The following is a 17041-nucleotide window of genomic DNA, read 5'->3' as shown; positions in this document are numbered from 1 at the left end:
ACCAGAGGGAGGTAAAAGGCTAGCTAGCTAGCAGTCATCAACCAGAGGGAGCTAAAAGGCAAGCTAGCTAGCAGTCATCAACCAGAGGAGCTAAAAGACTAGCTAGCAGTCATCAACCAGAGGAGCTAAAAGACTAGCTAGCAGTCATCAACCAGAGTGGAGCTAAAAGGCTAGCTAGCAGTCATCAACCAGAGGGAGCTAAAAGGCAAGCTAGCTAGCAGTCATCAACCACAGGGAGCTAAAATACTAGCTAGCAGTCATCAACCAGAGGGAGCTAAAAGACTAGCTAGCAGTCATCAACCAGAGGGAGCTAAAAGACTAGCTAGCAGTCATCAACCAGAGGAGCTAAAAGACTAGCTAGCAGTCATCAACCAGAGGAGCTAAAAGACTAGCTAGCAGTCATCAACCTTAGGGAGCTAAATGGCTAGCTAGCAGTCATCAACCAGAGCGGAGCCAGACAAGAGACACTTATTTTGCTTTCACAACAAACACGTATTTTGTTAACTAGTCATTACAGACTATTGTGAAATGGTAGAACCTACTGCAGCCAACTAGCTAACCATGTGATTGTTTCTCTGTGACCAAAACATGACGTTCTATTTTGCTAATATGGGAATGAATACACAGGAAGCATATCAAACTGGGATCATGTTTTAGGTTACACCCGAATATGATGTAAAAATATATATATAAAAAATTGCAGATGTGTAATCAGTGGTGGAAAAAGTATCCAAGTATCATACTTGAGTAAAGATACTTTAATAGAAAGGTACTCAAGTAAAAGTCTAAAAAGTATTTGGTTTTAAATATACTTAAGGATCAAAAAGTACATGTTATTGATAAAATATTCTTAAGTATAAATCATTTCACATTCCTTATATTAAGCAAACCAGACGGCATGATTTCATGCAGGGGCACACTTAAACACTAAGACATAATTTACAAACAAAGCATTTGTGTTTAGTGAGTCCGCCAGATGAGGCAATAGGGATGACCAGGGATGTTCTCTTGATAAGTGTGTAAATTAGTAAATTTTCCTGTCCTGCTAAGCATTTAAAAATGTAACTAGTACTTTTGGGTGTCAGGGAAAATGTATGGAATAAAACGTACAAAATTTTCTTTAGGAATGTACTGAAGTAAAAGTAAAAGTTGTCAAAAATAAGAATAGTAAAGTACAGATACCCCAAAAAACAACTTAAGTAGAACTTTCAAGTATTTTTTACATAAGTACTTAACACCACTGTGTGTAGCAGATGTAAAATATGTGTTGGTTGTATACTCATTACAAATCTGCACTAATCAATCAACTCCCCCACTCCAGTCCGCAGACGGCGATGTGCGTCTTTCAGGCGTTGCTACCAGCGTGACGTATAATCTAGTGGACGGGACGGGAAGTTTCTTCAACAATAGCTTGTCAGCCACCTCCGTAGCTTGTTAGCCAATATAGCCGAAACGTATTAGCTCTTTAGACTGTTTCAGTGTATATTGGTCCCTGTGTTTTAAACATACTTATTTCGTATAGCTAGTTTCCCCATTTAATTAAATATATGCGTTGTTAAGTTAGTAGCTAGCTGGATTGCTAAATTAGCTTAGAACCAGGCTAGTCGTTAATGCTAACTAGCTAACATCCCCAACCATGAGCTCACTATTCTACTCTCCTCCAGCTAAACAAGAGGGGATCTGCTGGACGGAGAAAGAAGCTCTGGGACTGAACATTGTCGTGAAAGAAGAAGCGGAGGATGTTTCAGTAAAAGGAGAGGAAGAAGCTTTCAGAATGAAAGAGGAGGAAGAGGAGGCTATCAGTATCACATGGGAAGAAGAGGACGATAATGTTAGAGTGAAAGAAGAGAAAGAACATTTTAGAGTGAAAGATGAAGAGGGGATAGAGGCTGTCACAGTAGAAGAAGAGGAGGTAGAAGCTTTCAGAATTAAAAAGGAGGAAGAGGAGGATGTAACATTGAAAGAAGAAGAAGAGGAGGAGGAGGATGTTATAGTGGAAGAAGAGAAAGAACCTTTTAGAGTGGAAGAGGAGGCTATCTTAAGAAAAGAGGAGGAAGACGTTTTGGGGGTGAAAGAGGAAGAAGAGGAGACTGAAGATCTGATTAACACCAGTGAGTACCGTCTTAAAAGCAGGGTCACAAACAGCCTTTGTTGAGTTAATGTATCGTTTTAATATATGACTCTTGGCCTCGCCATTGATTCTGGGAGAATATAACTTATAAATGTCCACTGAGCTTAGTTCAACTGTTGTACTCCATCAGAACCCAAAATATATGCTTGTTTTACTCCATTGTTTGTAAACAATATAATTGTAAATGAACACCATATCCTCAAAACATGGAGGTAGTTCCATTTGTATTTATTAAGGATCCCTTTTAGGTTGTGCGTTACAGCAGCTACTCTTCCTGGGGTTTATTATGGACCCCCATTAGTTCCTGCCAAGGCAGCTGCTACTCTTCCTGGGGTTTATTATCGATCTCCATTAGTTCCTTCCAAGGCAGAAGCTACTCTTCCTGGGGTTTATTATGGATCCCCATTAGTTCCTTCCAAGGCAGCAGCTACTCTTCCTGGGGTCCAGCAACATTAAGGCAGTTATATATGATGTAAAATATATTACATGACATTACATTTCATAACGCTTTTCACAACACATTAAGTGTGTTCCATCAGGCTACTACTCTACCACCACATATCTACAATACATTAAGTGTGTTCCATCAGGCCACTACTCTACCACCACATATCTACAATACATAGTCCATGTGTAGGTGTGTAGAGTGTGCGTCTTATCATGTGTATGCATGTGTCTATGTGTCTCTTCGCAGTCCCCACTGTTCCATAAGGTGTATTTTTATCAGGTTTCTTACCCAAATCTGATTCTATTGTACTTGTACTTGCATCAGTTACCTGATGTGGAATAGAGTTCCATGTAGTCATGGCTCTATGTAGTACTCTGTGCCTCCCATAGTCTGTTCTGTACTTGGGGATTGTGAAGAGACCTCTGGTGGCATGTCTTGTGGGGTGGGCATGGGTGTCTGAGCTGTGTGCCAGTAGTTCAAACAGACAGCTCGGTACATTCAGCATTTCAACACTTCTTACAAAAACAAGTAGTGATGAAGTCAATCTCTCCTCCACTTTTAGCCAGGAGAGATTGACATGCATATCATTAATGTTAGCTCTCCGTTTACATTCAAGAGCCAGCTGTGATGAAGTCAATCTCTCCTCCACTTTGAGCCAGGAGAGATTGACATGCATATCATTAATGTTAGCTCTCCGTTTATATTCAAGAGCCAGCTGTGATGAAGTCAATCTCTCCTCCACTTTGAGCCAGGAGAGATTGACGTGCATATCATTAATGTTAGCTCTCCGTTTATATTCAAGAGCCAGCTGTGATGAAGTCAATCTCTCCTCCACTTTGAGCCAGGAGAGATTGACGTGCATATCATTAATGTTAGCTCTCCGTTTATATTCAAGAGCCAGCTGTGATGAAGTCAATCTCTCCTCCACTTTTAGCCAGGAGATGTGGTTGTTAGTATTACTGGTTCCTGTCTTCAGTGTTAGCTCTCCGTGTACATTCAAGGGCCAGCTGTGCCGCCTTGTTCTGAGCCAACTGTGATTTTCCTAAGTCCCTCTTTGTGGCATCTGACCACATGACTGAGTAATAGTCCAGGTGCGACAAAACTAGAGCCTGTAGGACCTGCCTTGTTGATAGTGTTGTTAAGAAGGCAGAAACTAGGGCCTGTAGGACCTGCCTTGTTAAGTGTGTTGTTAAGAAGGCAGAGCAGTGCTTTATTATGGACAGACTTCTCCCCATCTTAGCTACTGTTGTATCAACATGTTTTGACCATGACAGTTTACAATTCAGGGTTACTGATAACCTGAACCAGGTTGCAGGCACTGGTTACAGTTTGAGGCTTTTTCTCGAGTGGGCAGCTTGTTGATATTGAAGTGTTGAAGTCAATATTTAAATCACCAAGAAAATATACCTCTCTGTTAATATCACATACATTATCAAGCATTATTAGCCAGTAAAATACTACTTGGTTCTAAAAATACTTAAGTATCAAAAGTAAATGGAATTGCTAAAATATACGTAACTATCAACAGTAAAAGTATTAAGCAAACCAGACGGCATAATTTTCTTGTTTTACAATTGTACAGATAGGCAGGGGCACACTCCGACACTCGGAATCATTTACAAACGAAGCATGTGTTTAGTGAGTCCTCCAGATCATAGGCAGTAGGGATGCCCACGTGTTCTCTTGATAAGGGCGTGAATTGGAGCACTTTCCTGGCCTGCTAAGCGTTCAAAATGTAACAAGTACTTTTGGGTGTGAGGGGAAATGTATGATGTAAAAAGCACATTATTTTCTTAAGGAATGTAAATGAAGTAAAAGTCAAATTTGCCCAAAAAATAAATTGTAAAGTACAGATGCCCCCAAAAAGTACTTAAGTAGTACTTTGAAGTATTCTTTACTTAAGTACTTTACACCACTGGTTAGAGGGACATAAATTAGGTTACTTACATTGTGTCTGCCACCGTCCCCTGGGATAATGTACATTTGCTGAAGCATTATGACAACTCAGTGACACAATGGTAGATGATGACACAATGGTAGATGATGACACAATGGTAGATGATGACACAATGGTAGATGATGACACAATGGTAGATGATGACACAATGGTAGATGATGACACAATGGCAGATGATGACACAACGGTAGATGATGACACAACGGTAGATGATGACACAATAAGGATATACTGCAGATACCCGACCAGGCCTAAAGATAAGCCCTAAGGATATACTGCAGATACCAGGCCTAAAGATAAGCCCTAAGATATACTGCAGATACCCGACCAGGCCTAAAGATAAGCCCTAAGATATACTGCAGATACCAGGCCTAAAGATAAGCCCTAAGATATACTGCAGATACCCGACCAGGCCTAAAGATAAGACCTAAGATATACTGCAGATACCCGACCAGGCCTAAAGATAAGCCCTAAGGATATACTGCAGATACCCGACCAGGCCTAAAGATAAGCCATAAGATATACTGCAGATACCCGACCAGGCCTAAAGATAAGCCCTAAGGATATACTGCAGATAGCCGACCAGGCCTAAAGATAAGCCCTAAGATATACTGCAGATACCCGACCAGGCCTAAAGATAATCCCTAAGGATATACTGCAGATACCCGACCAGGCCTAAAGATAAGCCCTAAGATACACTGCAGATACCAGGCCTAAAGATAAGCCCTAAGATATACTGCAGATACCCGACCAGGCCTAAAGATAAGCCCTAATATATACTGCAGATACCCGACCAGGCCTACAGATAAGCCCTAAGATATACTGCAGATACCCGACCAGGCCTAAAGATAAGCCCTAAGATATACTGCAGATACCCGACCAGGCCTAAAGATAAGACCTAAGATATACTGCAGAGACCCGACCAGGCCTAAAGATAAGCCCTAAGGATATACTGCAGATACCCGACCAGGCCTAAAGATAAGCCCTAAGATATACTGCAGATACCCGACCAGGCCTAAATATAAGACCTAAGATATACTGCAGATACCCGACCAGGCCTAAAGATAAGCCCTAAGATATACTGCAGATACCCGACCAGGCCTACAGATAAGCTCTAAGGATATACTGCAGATACCCGACCAGGCCTAAAGATAAGCCCTAAGATATACTGCAGATACCCGACCAGGCCTAAATATAAGACCTAAGATATACTGCAGATACCCGACCAGGCCTAAAGATAAGCCCTAAGATATACTGCAGATACCCGACCAGGCTTACAGATAAGCTCTAAGGATATACTGCAGATACCCGACCAGGCCTAAAGATAAGCCCTAAGATATACTGCAGATACCCGACCAGGCCTACAGATAAGCCCTAAGGATATACTGCTTTCTCGAGAACAAGCCCAAATCCCCGTCATTTGCGTTTAAAAAAAAGACGGATAAAAAAGGGGACGGAGGTCGGGCCGAGTGAGTAAACCTCCACTACAAACCGTTCTATTGGCCGACGTTGTTGGAAAACAAAAGGCACGTATATCCTACCAACGGGACATTAAAAACTGTAATATTATATTTCACCGAGTCAGAGCTGAACGACGACATGGATAATATAGAGCTGGTTGGGTTTACTGTGCATCGGTAGGACAGAGCAGTTACGTCCGGTAGGACAGAGCAGTTACGTCCGGTAGGACAGAGCAGCTACGTCCGGTAGGACAGAGCAGTTACGTCCGGTAGGACAGAGCAGCTACGTCCGGTAGGACACAGCAGCTACGTCCGGTAGGACAGAGCAGCTACGTTCGGTAGGACAGAGCAGCTACGTTCGGTAGGACAGAGCAGCTACGTCCGGTAGGACAGAGCAGCTACGTCTGGTAGGACGACGGGTGGACGGGTGGGGGGTGTCTATTTGTCAATAACAGCTGGTGCGCGATGTCTAATATTAAAGAAGTCTCAAGGTATTGCTCGCCTGAGGTGTGCAACGTGCCAAATTAAAGGGAACATATTCATTAGGCTGAACCTGAGACATCAGATTAAAGGGAACATATTCATTAGGCTGAACCTGAGACATCAGATTAAAGGGAACATATTCATTAAGCTGAACCTGAGACATCAGATTAAAGGGAACATATTCATTAGACTGAACCTGAGACATATTAAAGGGAACGTATTCATTAGGCTGAACCTGAGACATATTAAAGGGAACGTATTCATTAGGCTGAACCTGAGACATATTAAAGGGAACGTATTCATTAGACTGAACCTGAGACATATTAAAGGGAACGTATTCATTAGGCTGAACCTGAGACATCAGATTAAAGGGAACATATTCATTAGGCTGAACCTGAGACATCAGATTAAAGGGAACATATTCATTAAACTGAACCTGAGACATCAGATTAAAGGGAACATATTCATTAAGCTGAACCTGAGACATCAGATTGTTATTAAAGGGAACATATTCATTAGACTGAACCTGAGACATCAGATTAAAGGGAACATATTCTTTAAGGTGAACCTGAGACATCAGATTAAAGGGAACGTATTCATAAGGCTGAACCTGAGACATCAGATTGTTATTAAAGGGAACGTATTCATTAGACTGAAACCTGAGACATCAGATTAAAGGGAACGTATTCAATAGGCTGAACCTGAGACATCAGACTAAAGGGAACGTATTCATTAGGCTGAAACCTGAGACATCAGATTAAAGGGAACATATTCATTAGACTGAACCTGAGACATCAGATTAATGGGAACATATTCATTAAGCAGAACCTGAGACATCAGATTAAAGGGAACATATTCATTAGGCTGAACCTGAGACATCAGATTAAAGGGAACGTATTCATTAGGCTGAACCTGAGACATATTAAAGGGAACGTATTCATTAGGCTGAACCTGAGACATCAGATTAAAGGGAACGTATTCATTAGGCTGAACCTGAGACATCAGATTAAAGGGAACATATTCATTAAGCTGAACCTGAGACATCAGATTAAAGGGAACATATTCATTAAGCTGAACCTGAGACATCAGATTAAAGGGAACGTATTCATTAGACTGAACCTGAGACATCAGATTAAAGGGAACATATTCATTAGACTGAACCTGAGACATCAGATTAAAGGGAACATATTCATTAGGCTGAACCTGAGACATCAGATTAAAGGGAACGTATTCATTAGACTGAACCTGAGACATCAGATTAAAGGGAACATATTCATTAGACTGAACCTGAGACATCAGATTAATGGGAACATATTCATTAAGCAGAACCTGAGACATCAGATTAAAGGGAACATATTCATTAGGCTGAACCTGAGACATCAGATTAAAGGGAACGTATTCATTAGGCTGAACCTGAGACATATTAAAGGGAACGTATTCATTAGGCTGAACCTGAGACATCAGATTAAAGGGAACGTATTCATTAGGCTGAACCTGAGACATCAGATTAAAGGGAACATATTCATTAGGCTGAACCTGAGACATATTAAAGGGAACGTATTCATTAGGCTGAACCTGAGACATCAGATTAAAGGGAACATATTCATTAGGCTGAACCTGAGACATCAGATTAAAGGGAACGTATTCATTAGGCTGAACCTGAGACATCAGATTAAAGGGAACATATTCATTAGGCTGAACCTGAGACATCAGATTAAAGGGAACATATTCATTAGGCTGAACCTGAGACATCAGATTAAAGGGAACGTATTCATTAGGCTGAACCTGAGACATATTAAAGGGAACATATTCATTAGGCTGAACCTGAGACATCAGATTAAAGGAAACGTATTCATTAGGCTGAACCTGAGACATCAGATTAAAGGGAACGTATTCATTAGTCTGAACCTGGGACATATTAAAGGGAACGTATTCATTAGGCTGAACCTGAGACATCAGATTAAAGGGAACATATTCATTAGGCTGAACCTGAGACATCAGATTTTACATTTACATTTTAGTCATTTAGCAGACGCTCTTATCCAGAGCGATTTACAGTAGAGTGCATACATTTTATTACATTTTGCATACTGAGACAAGGATATCCCTACCGGCTAAACCCTCCCTAACCCGGACGACGCTATGCCAATTGTGCGTCGCCCCACGGACCTCCCGGTTGCGGCCGGCTGCGACAGAGCCTGGGCGTGAACCCAGAGACTCTGGTGGCGCAGCTAGCACTGCGATGCAGTGCCCTAGACCACTGCGCCACCCGGGAGGCTTAAAGGGAACATATTCATTAGGCTGAACCTGAGACATCAGATTAAAGGGAACGTATTCATTAGACTGAACCTGAGACATCAGATTAAAGGGAACGTATTCATTAGGCTGAACCTGAGACATCAGATTAAAGGGAACATATTCATTAGGCTGAACCTGAGACATCAGATTAAAGGGAACATATTCATTAGGCTGAACCTGAGACATCAGATTAAAGGGAACATATTCATTAGACTGAACCTGAGACATCAGATTAACGGGAACGTATTCATTAGACTGAACCTGAGACATCAGATTAAAGGGAATGTATTCATTAGGCTGAACCTGAGACATCAGATTAAAGGGAACATATTCATTAGGCTGAACCTGAGACATCAGATTAAAGGGAACATATTCATTAGGCTGAACCTGAGACATCAGATTAAAGGGAACGTATTCATTAGGCTGAACCTGAGACATCAGATTAAAGGGAACGTATTCATTAGGCTCAACCTGAGACATCAGATTAAAGGGAACATATTCATTAGGCTGAACCTGAGACATCATATTAAAGGGAACGTATTCATAAGCTGAACCTGGGACATATTAAAGGGAACGTATTCATTAGGCTGAACCTAAAAGCGCTATATCAATGTAACACAGTTGGGCCATCCTATTTAGAATGTTGAATATTGTTCTGATTCTAGACATTCAGTTACATAAATAATTAAAATATTACCCTTGTAATGCTGATGGAGCGTTAACATGGCTACCGTCATGTAGATGCACAGCGTTATGGGGAAGAGGAGTCTGAGGCTCGGCTTTATTCACTGTAGTACATTATAATATAATAAGGCTCCATGGTAGCTAATACATTAGAATCAGGCTCCATGGTAGCTAATACATTAGAGTAGAATAAGGCTCCATGGTAGCTAATACATTATAATAGAATAAGGCTCCATGGTAGCTAATATATTAGAGTAGAATAAGGCTCCATGGTAGCTAATACATTAGAATAGAATAAGGCTCCATGGTAGCTAATACATTAGAATAGAATAAGGCTCCATGGTAGCTAATACATTAGAATAGAATAAGGCTCCATGGTAGCTAATACATTAGAATAAGGCTCCATGGTAGCTAATACATTAGAATAAGGCTCCATGGTAGCTAATACATTAGAATAGAATAAGGCTCCATGGTAGCTAATACATTAGAATAGAATAAGGCTCCATGGTAGCTAATACATTAGAATAAGGCTCCATGGTAGCTAATACATTATAATATAATAAGGCTCCATGGTAGCTAATACATTAGAGTAGAATAAGGCTCCATGGTAGCTAATACATTAGAATAAGGCTCCATGGTAGCTAATACATTAGAATAGAATAAGGCTCCATGGTAGCTAATACATTATAATAGAATAAGGCTCCATGGTAGCTAATACATTATAATAGAATAAGGCTCCATGGTAGCTAATACATTATAATAGAATAAGGCTCCATGGTAGCTAATACATTAGAATAGAATAAGGCTCCATGGTAGCTAATACATTAGAATAGAATAAGGCTCCATGGTAGCTAATACATTAGAATAGAATAAGGCTCCATGGTAGCTAATACATTAGAATAAGGCTCCATGGTAGCTAATACATTAGAATAGAATAAGGCTCCATGGTAGCTAATACATTAGAATAGAATAAGGCTCCATGGTAGCTAATACATTATAATAGAATAAGGCTCCATGGTAGCTAATACATTATAATAGAATAAGGCTCCATGGTAGCTAATACATTATAATATAATAAGGCTCCATGGTAGCTAATACATTAGAATAGAATAAGGCTCCATGATAGCTAATACATTAGAATAGAATAAGGCTCCATGGTAGCTAATACATTATAATAGAATAAGACACCATGGTAGCTAATAGATTAGTGTAGAATAAGGCACCATGGTAGCTAATACATTATAGTAGAATAAGGCGCCATGGTAGCTAATACATTATAATAGAATAAGGCTGAATGGTAGCTAATACATTAGAATAAGGCACCATGGTATCTAATACATTATAATATAATAAGGCTCCATGGTAGCTAATACATTATAATAGAATAAGGCTCCATGGTAGCTAATACATTATAATAGAATAAGGCTCCATGGTAGCTAATACATTAGAATAGAATAAGGCTCCATGGTAGCTAATACATTATAATATAATAAGGCTCCATGGTAGCTAATACATTATAATAGAATAAGGCTCCATGGTAGCTAATACATTAGAATAGAATAAGGCTCCATGGTAGCTAATACATTAGAGTAGAATAAGGCTCCAATGTTGAAATATGAGTAGATTAAAATAATATGAATTAATGATATAAAATGACTCAATGATCCAAACCTTTCACAATATAATGGACTATGAATTACTGCAAATAGAGATAGTGGTACACAATAACACAGCCCCTCAATATAATAGAGATAGTGGTACACAATAACACAGCCCCTCAATATAATAGAGATAGTGGTACACAATAACACAGCCCCTCAATATAATAGAGATAGTGGTACACAATAACACAGCCCCTCAATATAATAGAGATAGTGGTACACAATAACACAGCCCCTCAATATAATAGAGATAGTGGTACACAATAACACATCCCCTCAATATAGTAGAGATAGTGGTACACAATAACACAGCCCCTCAATATAGTTTAGTTTAGTTTACATATATACCCATTAGGTCTAATACATGTATCCCATACTGACTAGTCTATTTACCCATTAGGTCTAATACATGTATCCTATACTGACTAGTCTATTTACCCATTAGGTCTAATACATGTATCCTATACTGACTAGTCTATTTATTCATTAGGTCTAATACATGTATCCCATACTGACTAGTCATTTATCCATTAGGTCTAATACTAGTCAGTATAGGATACATGTATTAGACCTATTGGATAAATATACTAGTCAGTATAGGATACATGTATTAGACCTAATGGATAAATAGACTAGTCAGTATAGGATACATATATTAGACCTAATGGATAAATAGACTAGTCAGTATAGGATACATGTATTAGACCTAATGGATAAATATACTAGTCAGTATAGGATACATGTATTAGACCTAATGAATAAATAGACTAGTCAGTATAGGATATATGAATTAGACCTAATGGGTAAATAGACTAGTCAGTATAGGATACATGAATTAGACCTAATGGGTAAATAGACATGTATCCTATACTGACTAGTCTATTTACCCATTAGGTCTAATACATGTATCCTATACTGACTAGTCTATTTATTCATTAGGTCTAATACATGTATCCTATACTGATTAGTCTATTTACCCATTAGGTCTAATAAATGCATAACAACCATGAAGTTTAATAGTGTTTTTATTGGCCTATAAATCACAACAGCCACTCTTTATTTGTTATTGAGGGATCTATTCTGGATTAAACCTCATAGGAAGACAGTTTTATCATGTGGTGGTTTCATTCAGGTTCTCAGTTTCACTAAATACTCTGTCTTTGGCAGGAGAGGGACCAGACTCTCACTCTGACAGCAGGAAGAGTCCTTCAGGGGAGCCAGACCCAGAGACGTCCAAACCAGCGAGACCACACCACTGCTCCCACTGTGGAAAGAGTTTTACCCGGTTCTGGAACCTAAAACAGCATGAGACGATGCACACAGGAGAAAAGCCTTTTCAATGCTCCCAGTGTGGAAAGAGTTTTACCTGGTTAAGGGCCCTGAATAGGCATGAAGAACTACATACAGCAGGGAGGAAGACCTACCAATGCTCCCAGTGTGGAAAGAGTTTTACTCAGTTAGGAAGCCTGAAAATACACGAGAGAATCCATACAGGAGAGAAGCCTTACCCCTGCTCCCTATGTGGAAAGAAGTTTACCATGTTAGGCAATCTTAAAAAGCACGAGAAAATACACTCAGGAGAGAAGCCTTACCACTGTTCCCTGTGTGGCAAGAGTTTTACCCAGATAGGGAGCCTGAAAACACATGAGAGAATGCACACAGGAGAGAAGCCTTACTACTGCTCCCAGTGTGGCAAATATTTTTCTCATTTAGAGACCCTGAAAATACATAAGAGAATACATACAGGAGAAAAGCCTCACCACTGCTCACTGTGTGGAAAGAGTTTGACCACTTTAGGCAATCTAAAAGAGCATGAGAGGACACACACGGGAGAAAAGCCTTTTAAGTGTTCCCTCTGTGGAAAGAGTTTTACCCATTTAGCGAGCCTGAAAAGGCATAAAGGAATACACACAGGATAAAAGCCTTACCAATTCTCCCAGTGAGGAAAGAGATTTTCACGATTACAGGACCTTACATCACATGAGAGGACACACCTGACCACTGCTCCCAATGTGGAAAGACTTTTACCTTGTTAGGGATCCTGAAAACATTGAGAGTAAACATAGGAGAAAAGATCTTCCACTGTTCTCAGTGTGGAATAAGATTTTACCCCGTTATGTAACCTGAAAGAGCATGAAAGAACTCATACAAATACACAGGAGGAGAAGACATACCACTGCTCTCATTGTGGAAAACATTTTCCCAGTCAGAGGACTTGAAAACACATGAGAGAATAGACTCTGTGTTCTGACTTATGTTTTTGACCTGAGAATTTGGGGATTTGTTTAATACCACATTAAATCATACTCAAAAAAAAGTTTACAGGAATTCCCACCTGTTTAGCTAATATTTATATTAGCTGTAAACCTTTTTTGAGTATGATTTAATGTGGTATTAAATATATATTTATCTATATAGATATATATATATGTTTTTTGTTGTTTTTGTGGTTGCCTGTTTTGCATGTTATTTTGGCATTAATATGTGTCACATCAGTTTGAAAACAATGTAAAAAAAATATGAATTAATAAATATTGCATTAATAAAGCCGCATACAAACTTTTTTGCTTTCTTGAGTAAGGCAGCTCCAAAATGCAGGTGTTTCAGCCTAGCTCAGTACTTTCTGTGGTGGTGGAGCAGCCAGCGGAAAATACGGAGCGAAGGGGTTGGTAATGTTCTCTAATTGCGCCGTGATTGTAAGATGGAGCAGAAGGCAGACGCCCCCAACCGATTGTTTTTTTGTTTGTTTATCGGCGTTGTATGTAACTTATTTTTGTACATAATGTTGCCGCTACCGTCTCTTATGACCGAAAATAACTTCTAGACATCAGGACTTTAGACTAGCAGAATCCTTTTTCTTCTTTCACCACTCTGACGAGGCGGAGGCTCCCTCGGGAACAGGCCCCGACCCCTAGGATCTGCGTAAAGAGGAGGCGGAGAAAGAGAGGCCGGAGGGCGGGCTGCCTTCTGAGGAGTCGGAGGCGATTGAAGAAAAAAAACACTCCCCTCAATTCTGCTCACAAACATGCAATCTTTGGACAATAAAATGGACGAGTTATTGGGAAGATTAAACTACCAACAGGACATTCAAAACTGTAACATCTTATGCTTCACAGAGTTGTGGCTGAACGACGACACTATCAACATACAGCTGGCGGGTTTTAAGCTTTTTCAGCAGGATAGAATAGCGGCCTCTGGTAAGACAAGGGGCGGCGGACTATGTAGATTTGTAAACAACAGCTGGTGCACGATATCTAAGGAAGTCTCGAGCTATTGCTCGCCTGAAGTAGAGTTTCTCATGATAAGCTGTAGACCACACTATCTACCGAGAGAGTTTGTCTATATTCTTTGTAGCTGTTTACATACCACCACAGTCAGAGGCTGGAACTAAGACCTCATTGAATGAGCTGTATTCTGCCATAAGCAAACAAGAAAACGCTCACCCAGAGGCGGTGCTCCTAGTAGCCGGGGACTTTAATGCAGGGAAACTTAAATCAGTTTTACCAAATTTCTGTCAGCGTGTTTAATGTGCAACCAGATGGAAAAAAACTCTGGACCACCTTTACTCCACACACAGAGACGCATACAAAGCTCTCCCTCACCCTCCATTTGACAAATCTGACCATAGTTCTATCCTCCTGATTCCTGCTTACAAACAAAAATTTAAGAGGGAAGCACCAGTGACTCGGTCTATAAAGAAGTGGTCAGATGAAGAAGGTGCTAAGCTACAGGACTGTTTTGCTAGCACAGACTGGAATATGTTACGGGATTCTTCCCATGGCATTGAGGAGTACACCACATCAGTCACTGGCTTTATCAATAAGTGCATTGAGGACGTCATCACCACAGTGACTGTACGTACATACCCCAACCAGAAGCCATGGATTACAGGCAACATCCTCACTGAGCTAAAGGCTAGAGCTGCCGCTTTCAAGGAGCGGGACTCTAACCCGGAAGCTTATAAGAAATCCCGCTATGCCCTCCGACGAACCATCAAACAGGCAAAGCGTCAATACTGGACTAAGGTCGAGTCGTACAACACCGGCTCGTCGGATGTGGCAGGGCTTGCAAACCATTACAGACTACAAAGAGAAGCACAGCCGAGAGCTGTCCAGTGACACGAGCCTACCGGATGAGCTAAACTACTTCTATGCTTGCTTCGAGGCAAATAACACTGAAAAATGCATGAGAGCACCAGCTGTATCGGAAGACTTTTAAGTCACTACATTCCTAAAGAAAATAATGTACTTTTTACTCCATACATTTTCCCTGACACCCAAAAATTGCGGGAGAGGAAAATAGTCAAATTCACGCACTTATCAAGAGAACACGTGGTCATCCCTACTACCTCTGATCTGGCGGACTCACTAAACACAAATGCATAATTTATGTAGCCCCTGGCTATCTGTACATTTGAAAAACAAGAAAATGGTGCCATCTGCTTTGCGTAATATAAGGAATTTGAAGTGATTTATACTTTCACTTTTGATAGTTAAGTATATTTAGAACCAAATACTTTTAGACTTTTTTTTAGTAGTATTTTACTGGGTGACTTTCACTTTTGCTTGAGTAACTTTCTATAGTTTTACTCAAGTATCACAATTGGGTACTCTTTCCACCACTGCCGTTTTATCATTTTGAAGTTTCATTCAGGTCTTTCTGTTTAACTAAATACTCTGTTTTTCTTTGGCAGGAGAGAGACCAGACTCTGACAACGGGAAGAGTCCTTCTGGGGAACCAGACCCAAAGAAGAGTCAATCAGGGGAACCAGACCCAGAGACATCCAAACTAACAGGATATACCACTGTTCCCTCTGTGGAAAGAGTTTTACTAAGTTACAGAACCTAAGAGTGCATGAGAGGACACACACAGGAGAAAAGCCTTTCCACTGCTTTCAGTGTGGAAAGAAGTTTACCCGTTTAGAGAACCTGAAACAGCACGATAGAATACACAGAGGGGAGATGCCTTACCATTGTTCCCATTGTGGAAAGAGCTTTAGGTCGTTAGGCACCCTGACAACGCATGAGAGAATACACACAGGAGAGATGCCTTACCACTGTTCCCACTGTGGAGAGGGTTTTAGGTGGTCAGGGAGCCTGAAAACACACGAAAGGACACACACACAAGAAAAGCCCTACCAATGCTCCCTGTGTGGAAAGAGATTTACAGAGTTAGGGTCCCTGAAAATACATAATAGAATACACACAGGAGAGAAGCCTTATTACTGCTCCCAATGTGGAATAAATTTTACCTGGTTGGCGAGCCTGAAAACACATGAGAGAATACATACAGGAGAAAGGTCTTACCACTGTTCCCATTGTGGAAAGAGCTTTAGTGGGTTAGTGAACCTGAAACAGCATGAGAGAGTGCACACAGGAGAGAAGCCATACCAATGCACCCTGTGTGGAAAGCATTTTACCCATTTGGGGAGCATGAGAGGACACACACACAAGAAAAGCACTACCAATGCTCTCTGTGCGGAAAGAGTTTTACCAAGTTAATTAGCCTGAATAAGCATGACAGGACACACACAGGAGGAGATAAGACCTACCACTGCTCCCAGTGTGGAAAGACATTTACCCGGTTAAGGTACCTGAAAGAGCATGAAACAATACATACAAATACACTCGAGAAGAAGATATACCACTGCTCTAATTGTGGAAAGACATTTTCCCAGTCAGAGGACCTGAAATCACATGAGAGAATAGAGAGGCTGTGTTCTGACTTATGTTTTTGACAGAGAATTTGTGTTTTTGCTTACTTAATTAAAAATAGGCTTACAGTGGCAAGAAAAAGTATGTGAACCCTTTGGGAAATACCTTGATTTCTGCATAAATTGGTCATAAAATTTGATCTGATCTTCATGTAGGTCACAACAATAGACAAACACAGACTGTTTAAACTAATAACACACTAACA

At 40.4% G+C, this 17041-nt stretch overlaps 2 protein-coding genes across 3 annotated transcripts in view; both read left to right on the top strand.

The window, feature by feature from the left end:
• LOC129839883 (zinc finger protein 420-like) overlaps positions 1-17041 on the top strand; it is a 148959-nt gene that overhangs the window by 42232 nt on the left and 89686 nt on the right. The window lies entirely within an intron of this gene.
• On the top strand, positions 1314-16267 carry LOC129839911 (zinc finger protein 771-like). 2 transcript variants are annotated; one of them, XM_055907629.1, is made up of 2 exons: positions 1314-2111; positions 15816-16267. In XM_055907629.1, the coding sequence occupies exons 1-2, from the start codon at positions 1637-1639 to the stop codon at positions 15968-15970; spliced, it is 630 nt and encodes a 209-aa protein (XP_055763604.1). In that variant the 5' UTR covers positions 1314-1636; the 3' UTR covers positions 15971-16267. The 2 variants fall into 2 exon arrangements, with proteins under 2 accessions (XP_055763604.1, XP_055763603.1); XM_055907628.1 differs by lacking the exon at positions 15816-16267 and adding an exon at positions 12290-15805 and having other exon boundaries at positions 1365-2111.

The sequence above is a fragment of the Salvelinus fontinalis genome, chromosome 40 (genome assembly GCF_029448725.1).
Source record: "Salvelinus fontinalis isolate EN_2023a chromosome 40, ASM2944872v1, whole genome shotgun sequence".
NCBI classification, from domain to species: domain Eukaryota; kingdom Metazoa; phylum Chordata; class Actinopteri; order Salmoniformes; family Salmonidae; genus Salvelinus; species Salvelinus fontinalis.
This window is presented reverse-complemented; position numbering and strand designations above follow the sequence as displayed.

What these genes read in the sequence shown, in the direction of transcription:
- LOC129839911 (XM_055907628.1), top strand. Translation starts at nt 1,637, where the DNA reads ATGAGCTCACTATTCTACTCTCCTCCAGCTAAACAAGAGGGGATCTGC. An exon ending in TGAAGATCTGATTAACACCA is followed by an intron (nt 2,112 to 12,289) that starts GTGAGTACCGTC and finishes TGTCTTTGGCAG; the next exon opens with GAGAGGGACCAGACTCTCAC.